We start from the raw sequence: 9,434 nt of genomic DNA, 5'->3' as shown, positions 1-9,434 counted from the left end.
GGGAGGAGCAGATGAAGACAGATATAAAAACACAGTAAAACCCTCAATCTCAATCCAACAGCAAAACCACAACACTGCTACGCCTCATGGACGGTACGCATACAGGTTTTATCGTTCATATTTTTAGACAGGTATTTTGGTAAACTTAAATAATAATGAGTTATTTGAGTTAAATTACCATATATGCACTGTAGAAAATATCCTAAATTAGCAGTTTTCCTTACTACGTAATTCATGTTTTAATTTTTTTCCTTCATTATTTTCTTCTTTTGAATTGCATTTTGGGGTCTTAATCTTTCTTCCAACAAATTTTAACCTTAAAAAGTTCATTCAAAATTTTAACGTTTGCTAAACAGGACCAAAAATGTGATTTTAATGTATTTAAATTAAGCATTTTAGAACAATTATTATTATTATTATTATTATTATTATTATTATTATTATTATTATTATTATTATATTACTCTGTTTAACTGGACATTAAATAAATAACAATAATAATATTTGATAAAACTGTTGAAAGAAATATTGAGTTTAAAATCATTTAACAAACTCGGTTTTACGGTATATAAATAAATAAATAATATTTGATCAAATTAAATAAAATAAATAACAATATTTGATAAAACTTGAAAGAAATACTGAGTTTGAATTCATTTAACAAACTCTGTTTTACAGTCAATTAAATAAATAAATAATAATATTCAATCAAATTAAATAAAATAGATAATAATATTGGAAATAAATATTAATAATATTTGATAAAACTATTTAAAAATATTGAGTTTAAAATCATTTAACAAACTCTGTTTTATGGTAAATTAAATAAATAAATAAATAAATAATAATAATAATATTTCATCAAATTAAATAAAATAAATAATAATATTTGAAAGAAATAAAAATATTTGATAAAACTGTTGAAATAATTATTAAGTTTGAAATCATTTAAACTGTTTTACTGTAAATTAAATAAATAATAATAATATTTGATCAAATTAAATAAAATAGATAATAATATTGGAAATAAATATTAATAATAATATTTGATTAAACTATTAAAAAATATTGAGTTTAAAATCATTTAACAAACTGTTTTACAGTAAATTAAATAAATAAATAATAATATTCAATCAAATAAAATAAAATAGATAATAATCTTGGAAATAAATATTAATAATAATATTTGATAAAACTATAAAAAAAATATTGAGTTTAAAATCATTTAACAAACTCTGTTTTACAGTAAATTAAATAAATAAATAATATTTCATTAAAATAAATAAAAGAAATAATAATATTTGAAAGAAATAATAAAAATATTTGATAATACTGTTGAAATAATTATTAAGTTTGAAATCATTTAAACTGTTTTACGATAAATTAAATAAATAATAATAATAATAATAATATTTGATCAAATTAAATAAAATAGATAATAATATTGGAAATAAATAATATTAATATTTAATAAAACTATTAAAAAATATTGAGTTTAAAATCAATTAACAAACTTTTCCTTTTTTGTATTTTTGTATTTAACCGCAGAGTTTAAATTTGTAAGTGTGAACCTGCAGCAGGTCCAGAATCAGCTCCAGCACAGGACAGACGGTCTGAGCTCCGGCTCTCTGGTTCTGCGGAGAGGACAAACATTTACCGTGACAATCAACTATGATGGACGACCATTCGACCCCCAGTGGGAAAAACTGCAGTTCAGAATCATTCTAGGTGTGTGTGAGAAATAACCCTAATTTCACATCAGTCTCTCTCCATTATTCATCAGTAAGTCGGTTAATCATTTATTAGTCAGATCCAGAGTAACATTTTTACTATGGGAAATTAAATTAAATTATATTATATACCTAATATTTATATTATAAATTATATATTTAAAAATAAATGTATGATAAATATTTTGTAAACAATTGGATATCAATTAATAATTGGTTTGTGTATTAATGTGAAGTGTTTGTGTTGTTGTGGTGTGCAGGTCCTCTGTCAGTGGATGTTCCCGTCTCCTCGTATGGACAGCCGTCTTCATCACAGTGGTTTGCATTTCTGGAGCGCGGTTTACCAAACCCGAGTGGCTTTCGTACCCTGACTGTATCACTGAGCAGCCCTGCGTCCTCCTCTATAGGAGTTTACACACTCCAACTGAGAGTCCAGACCCGCTCCAGCGCCAAAACACATCTGCTGGGCCAGTTCACACTCCTCGCCAACCCCTGGTGCCAAGGTGAGCTGAAGAGACAAATACACAGAGAGTTCACTTTCACATCCTTCACGTGATCCAAACCGGTTTCTTTCCTCTGTTGAACACAAAAGAAAAACAGCCAATGACTTCCATAGTATTTTTGTTCCTACATGGACACTAATAATTTGATTTTAATACGATTAAGACAATACTCTGATTAAGAGTCGATTTTTGATTAATTTAATCTGATTAAGGTCATAATTGAACTAAAGAGGAATGGAATTAAGACATGTGGTGTATGCTGATTAGTCGCATTATTGAAGTGCAGTGCAGACATGTAAACAACCGTCATGTGGGACTTTTCGCCACGTTTTGCGACAGGATAGTCTACACACAGTTCCACGGCTGTCTGACACTATTATTTGCACCTACTGAGTCAGCGAAGAACACCTGCATTGTGAAATGCAGAGTTTTTTTCTCTCCCATTCAGCGTGCGGTATGAAATTCCACTAAATCTACACTCTTCCAGCAGTTCATACTCGCATCCAATATCTCAGTTGTCAGGGGGGCATGCATGAAATGTTCCTGAATGAAAGTGCAAGTGCCAAACTGCAGTTAAAGTCCACAAATTAAAAATACCCTAAATTACATAAAACTCCTGAGAAAACGTGGATAGCGCAGAGACGCAATAACGTTAATCGAATTATGTGTTATAACATGTAAAACGGGATCGTGAAAGGAACATTCAAAAAGCAACTCATGTAAATGCCTTCATCTTATTATTGTCTTAACAATCCACTTGAGTGAGAGCAAAAGGAGAAGACATTTTCAGTCAGTCTTCTTTGCTCTAAAATGATAGAAATATTATTCATGGACAATGTTGCTTATAATATTACCTGGGATTCCTTTTATTATGCACTGGTGTTAAGATAAAATGGGGTTTAAAAAACAAACCCATCTTAAAATGACAATTCTTCTTACAAATGTTGCATTTAATTGATAAAATTAGTATTTTTTGGGAAACTTTTATACATTTTCTTTGGATTCTTTTAATGAATAGAACATAAAAAACTGCATTAATTTGAAATAGAAATCAATCCAGACAATTTTGACTGGTTTTAATTAATTTATACTGAACAAAGATGCTAATTTACTCAAATGAGGGTCCAGAGTGTATTTTTAAGGATTGGTTGTGTTTATGGGGTGCAAAACAATGTGTGCTCATGCTTTATTTGTAGAAAATCAGGTTATTTTTTATATATACAGCTACTTAGCTAACATGAAAACCGCTGTCATATTTCCTAGCTCTTCTGAAGACCCGCCCTCAAGAGGCTCTGATTGGTCAACTAACATAATGTGCTGTGATCAGCTCCACATCACCAAAAAGCGTCTCTGTTATAACATTACAGGGCCTCTGGCCACACCCCTTCGCTGCGCAGGGTGTATGTGTGTAACCTGAAGGGTTTATGACATCACTAACCCGAATGTATTTTATTGTAGTCCCCAAACTTCGTTCTCTATAGGCTTTGCTAAGCTAACTCTGTAAAAGCCAATGTCTCCCTTTGCATTGAACTTTGAGCGTCTTACATTCAGAGATGTTGTTTATGTTCACACAGCTACATTACACATCAAATATGATATCAGTGGACCACCACTTTAAGCCTTTACTATACAATATTAATTAGAAAAAAAACCTGCAGTGCTAATGTTTTTTACAATACTTTAGAATTTTATGACATAAATTATATTGTAATTAACATCAATGAAGTTTTATACTGCTTTATCTAGTTTTTTACCCCTTTATTGGGTGAAGTTATCAACCGAGTAGAATTCTGTCACTTTTCCTGCCATTCTATTGAGCTTCACTGCACTGTGTGTATGGCATAATACTTCTGCTCCTATTTTACCCATTTTACAAGATGTAAGATAGTCTTTGGTGTGTCTAGAATGTGTCTGTAAAGTACACATACACAGTTCACTTTACAAGTAAAGTAAAACTCATTCTTGAGGTGCAGCTGATCACAGAGAGTTGGAACAGATCTTTTAATTCCAGTTTCTTAGCAAATCCTGTTCTGTGGACATGTTTATATGCATTACTACGGAGATGTCTTAATACGGGCCTGTCAATCAAGGAAAACTGCACGTCACGTTGCGGTGGGTCTCAAAATCACTGGGATTTGGATTCTAATTTAACATCAGAAAATTATTAAAAAGGGACTTATTGTGTTTATATCATTCCAATATAACAGTAGACACACTATATACACACACAGACAAAAGATGATTTTCATCATAGGAGCCCTTTAAAAACACAGATCACCTGTAATAAACCCCTGCTTGTTTCCATCCTCAGCGGACTCTGTGTTCCTGCAGTCGGAGGATCTCAGGAATGAATACGTCAGGAGTGATTTTGGCCTGTTGTTTAAAGGGACCCCCGGTAATGTGGTCTCCAGACCCTGGTCTTTCGGTCAGGTGAGGTGTTGGGTCATTGACTCTGAAAGCACAGCACCAAACAAACTCCCCTCATTAAACCACACTCCTGTATTTCAGTATGAAAAGGGTCTTCTGGACATTTGTATGAACCTGCTGCAGCTCAGTCCTCAATATCAGACAGACATGAGGAGAGATCTGCTCAACCGCTCCAGTCCGGTTTACATCGGCCGTGTCATCTCCGCTATGGTGAGCACATCTTGTTTTTATATGATTACCCTATTATGTTTACTTGAGGGCTCCTAATTGTGTAACTTTAGGTTTTTTGAAAAACAAAAACTCCATTAATTTACAATCTGATCTTCAGTAGAGCTTTTAAATTTACAAGCAGCTGCACACTACATTGAAGGTAAGGATGACCCTGTTAATCCAGTCTGTGTCTGTGAACAGGTAAACTGTCAGGATGATAAAGGAGTGTTGATGGGGAACTGGTCAGGTGACTACAGCGATGGTGTCAGTCCCTCAGCGTGGTCCGGCAGCGCAGACATTCTCAGAACGTGGTCAGAAACACAGTTCAGTCCTGTCAAATATGGCCAGTGCTGGGTGTTTGCTGCGGTCATGTGCACAGGTGTGACGGATGTTACTTATTACACTACTATTCAAACCTTTTGGGTCAAAAAAGAGCTTTTAAAGATCTTAATACCCTTTTTAAAGCAAGGATGCATTAAATCATAAATTACATAATTCATAAATGACAAAGATAATTATAATGTATTATAAAATAAATGATGTTTCTTTGAACTTAATATTCATTTGCTGAAAAAGTGAAATGCATCAGTTCCTTAAAAACGAACAATATTGAATGGTTTGGTAATGGTATTAATGACTGGAGTACACATTCAGCTTTGCATCTCATGAAATTATATTTAAAAACTATTTAAACAGAAACAAGTCATTTTATATGTTATGAATTTTTCACATTTACTGTGTTTTTGATCAAATAATCCCAGTTTTCAAGTAATCAAAAGACTTAGAACATGCTATAAACCAGTGGTTCCCAAAGTGGGGGTCGGGACCCCCCAGGGGGTCACGGGACAATGGTGATTTCGGGGTCGCTTGGTGATTTCCAAAACTCAAATAAATTTGATTAAACTATTAGAATGACCATATTTTAATCATAACCCACAGAAGTTAGTTAATAGTTTTATTAAAGAAATAACAACATACAAATAAAACTCCATCAGCCTGTCTTTTTTTTTTCATTGGATTGCGATCCCTGATGTGTTTAGATTAACAACACAGCAAATGTGTGGCGAGTGATTGTCAGCTGCAGCAGATTGATTGTACGGGGCCAGATTCAACTTTCTGACAACCTTTATGGCACTCTAATACATTAAAAATGAGATCTTTAATGTTAAATTAAATTAATTAATGACTATAAAATTGTGTTGTCAATATGCTCATGTTTATGTAGGCCTATATTTTTGTGTGCAACGTTTTTATATTTATAACCACCTTAGAGAAAAATGGGGGTCGCGAGTCACTGACGTTGCTATTTTGTGGGTTGTGGGCTAAAAAGTTTAGTAACCCCTGTTATAGACCCTAAACTTTAGGATAGTCGTGCATATTCTTCAAAACGTTAATACACCCTCTTAAAAATCACATAAATCTCACTTTTATTTTCTTTGAAACACAATTTTAGATGTTTGGGTGAATCCTCATGCTGCTGTTTTGCATACAAATAAAGAGTAAATAGTAAATGTGCAATTCCAAGCTCTAAAAAAGTCAATTAATACAGTTCTTTTGTGCTTCATGGACTGGATTTAAGCAAGCTGCATAATTGTGTGTAAAAATGGTCATATGCTGGATGAAGAATTTTTATTTGTTAACCCTTTAACTTCTACTCTGACCAATATTTGGGGCTTAAAGGTTCAGGACACCCTGGAGTACTTTTTTGAGATGTTAACAGATTTGTGTGTGTTGAGCATCAGTTAAGACAACGTTAGCATCTGCCAGCTTTAATTGTGGGGAAAACTGGATAATTTTGAGCTTTTGTCAGCTAATTTCATCTTGCGGGTTTAAAATAATTTTTGGGGCGGGATCAAAATCAGTGACGCAGCACGAATCTGCTAGTGGAGTGATGATGCATGTCGGTTTCTCATTAGTATTCATAGTGGACTTTTCTTATCCTATGAGAAGACCCTGCATCTTAATTAATCAAGAGAGCACGTGCTTTCCTCTATGACCCAATGACTAATGACCCAATAAGTCTGTGTCTGCACACCACGGGTCGTATGTGTTTGTTTCCATGATCCACGGGGTTTGTTGCATGTTTTCCCCCCAGATTCTGTCAGGTCCGATACAGCAAAGCTGTTGGTTTGCAGCAAGCATTTTTATCTGAAGAGCTTTAGGAGAATTGGAGAATGGCAGACTTTGTCTTTTATCAGTTGATTTCGTTACCATTCAGACACATCGCCTATATCCGTGCTGCTGTGTTCGCCTATGATTACAATCCTCCAGATTACGGACAGGGCTAATGGTTGGAATAGACAGTGAAAGAGACCGGCTGCACTGATATCCACTGTGTCAGACGCCGGGATTGAGGAGGAGAGAAGTCCTCCTCATTTATAATGTTTATATAAACACCATTATGTTTATGATGATGTAACAAATTGTGGTTATGTCTATATGAAATTACGAATAACAAATGTAGCAGGACATTAAATTACTGTTTATTTCTTTGCATTTTAACTTTGTAAACTATAAAATCATGCGTCGTCTCATGGTTTGTGTCTCATTTTGTGAGTCGACTGACAACAGTTGTTCACTCCCCTCTTTTTCTCCTGTTCTGCCGGCCACGCCCACTCCTCCCTCTGCTCGCAGAGCTCCACGCCCATTACGAAGCATTTCTTGAAAAAATTTTGAGCTATACTTGAACTGAAAGAGGGGGGTTTCATGACCCTTTAAATTGCATTCCTGACACCACTCTATGCAAATTTTGAGTTTTTCGTTTACTCTGCTCTGATTGGTCAGATGGCTCTACGCTACTTTGATTGGTCAGATTCCCCCGTGCCTTACTTTAATAGACATGTCATCAGCACAGATTATACTTTGGTTAAATTTTGCTCCTGACATCGCTCTAAGCAATTAGAGTTTTTGCTTTAATGATAGCCTATATGCACAAAAGCTTAAGCTGGCAGTCAATGAAATGTTTAACTCCTTCTGTTGATGTCTGTGTAACAGTAATGCGAGCGCTCGGCATCCCGACTCGAGTGGTGACCAACTTTAACTCGGCTCACGACACCAACGGGAACATGGTGATAGAGGAGTATTACACAGAGATGGGGGAAAAACTGTCCATCAGTCGGGACAGCATCTGGTGAGTAGAATTTCTGATTATTATACTTGCATTGCTAAAACATACACTCTACAAAGTGCTGGGTTTTTGGGCTGTGGAATTCCGGGAGTTTTCCGGGAGACTATATGGGAGATGGGCGGGAGATGGGTCTGAAATACGAGAGACTCCCGGGAAAAACGGGAGTATTGGCAAGTATGGTTGGCATTTCTGTGTGGAGTTTGCATGGCGTGGGTTTCCTCCAGGTGCTCTGGTTTCCCCCACAGTCCAAACACATGCACTATAGGGGAATTGGATGAACTAAATTGGTCGTAGTGTATGAGTGTGTGTGTGAATGAGTGTGTATAGGTGTTTCCCAGTACTGGGTTGCAGCTGGAAGGGCATCTGCCGTGTAAAACATATGCTGGATAAGTTGGTGGTTCATTGCACTGTGGCAATCCCTGATGAATAAAGGGACTTAGCCGAAGGAAAATGACTGAATGTGTCAAAAAAGGACAAACCCAACATTGGGTTATTTTTTTCAATTCAATTTAAATGATACTTTTTACCAAACAGTTGTGTTTGTCCATTTTTGACCCAACATTTAGATTACAACAACCCAGCATTTTTAATAGAGCCTGCTGCCAGTTAGATTTTTTTTTTTTGCAACATGTTAAAAATAAGTCTCTTTTACTCACCATGACTGGTTCAAACGTACAGTAAAACAAGACAATTGTGAAATGACAGGGTAAAAGCGTAAATTTGATTATAAATGAGAAATCTGAATAGCTGTATGCATGTTTTTGATTGTTTAATATTTATTGAGGTTTCTGTATTAAAACCTGCTGATTGCATAAGAAAACATTAGTTATTTCCTGCTCATTAAGGCTGCGTTTACTTCATCAACCAAAAATACAGAAAACAATTATCTTGTGTTTTATTTTAAAGTGTAATTTCTTCCTGTCATTAAAGAGCTGAATTTTCATCATCAATACTCCAATCTTCAGTGTCACATGATCCTTCAGAACTCATTATAATATGCTGATTTGATGAGCAACAAACATTTCTGATCACTTTTTCTGCTTCATATTTTTCTGGTAACCATCTTTCAGGATTCATGATTGCATGATGAGTTCAAATGAACAGTATTTTTTAAAGGGCACATAGTTTACCTCTTTTTTATGATTTAATATTAATATTATGGTTCTTCTGAGTGTGCCAGTTTAGGTTCAGTTCAAAACACAATTCAGATTTTTTAGAATTCTAAAACGCATGCTAGTTAAGATCACAGGGAGCTTCTGGGATCGCGAGAAATGCAAACGGCTGAAGTATAAGGTAGACTCAATGAGAAGTACACATGTTTGCAAACCTACCTAAAGATACAACCAATAATTCATATTAGAGCGATAATGTGGAGAATATTGATCTTGTGTTGAGCCCAATGAGCCTTGAATATAAAAATAGAGCTAGCGTGTTCCT

General features: G+C 34.6%; 1 protein-coding gene across 1 annotated transcript in view; it reads left to right on the top strand.

Moving 5' to 3' along the window:
* The window catches only part of tgm5l (transglutaminase 5, like), a 19,228-nt gene continuing 9,794 nt past the window's right edge, over positions 1 to 9,434 (top strand). Inside the window, exons 1-7 of the mRNA XM_056459346.1 lie at positions 1 to 93; positions 1,549 to 1,728; positions 1,991 to 2,233; positions 4,545 to 4,663; positions 4,742 to 4,870; positions 5,072 to 5,249; positions 7,865 to 8,000. Of these exons, the coding sequence (XP_056315321.1) occupies positions 87 to 93; positions 1,549 to 1,728; positions 1,991 to 2,233; positions 4,545 to 4,663; positions 4,742 to 4,870; positions 5,072 to 5,249; positions 7,865 to 8,000 (992 nt within the window). The 5' untranslated portion in view covers positions 1 to 86. The remainder of the gene's footprint in view (positions 94 to 1,548; positions 1,729 to 1,990; positions 2,234 to 4,544; positions 4,664 to 4,741; positions 4,871 to 5,071; positions 5,250 to 7,864; positions 8,001 to 9,434) is intronic.

The sequence above is a fragment of the Danio aesculapii genome, chromosome 6 (assembly GCF_903798145.1).
Source record: "Danio aesculapii chromosome 6, fDanAes4.1, whole genome shotgun sequence".
In the NCBI taxonomy this organism is placed as follows: Eukaryota; Metazoa; Chordata; class Actinopteri; order Cypriniformes; family Danionidae; genus Danio; species Danio aesculapii.
This window is presented reverse-complemented; position numbering and strand designations above follow the sequence as displayed.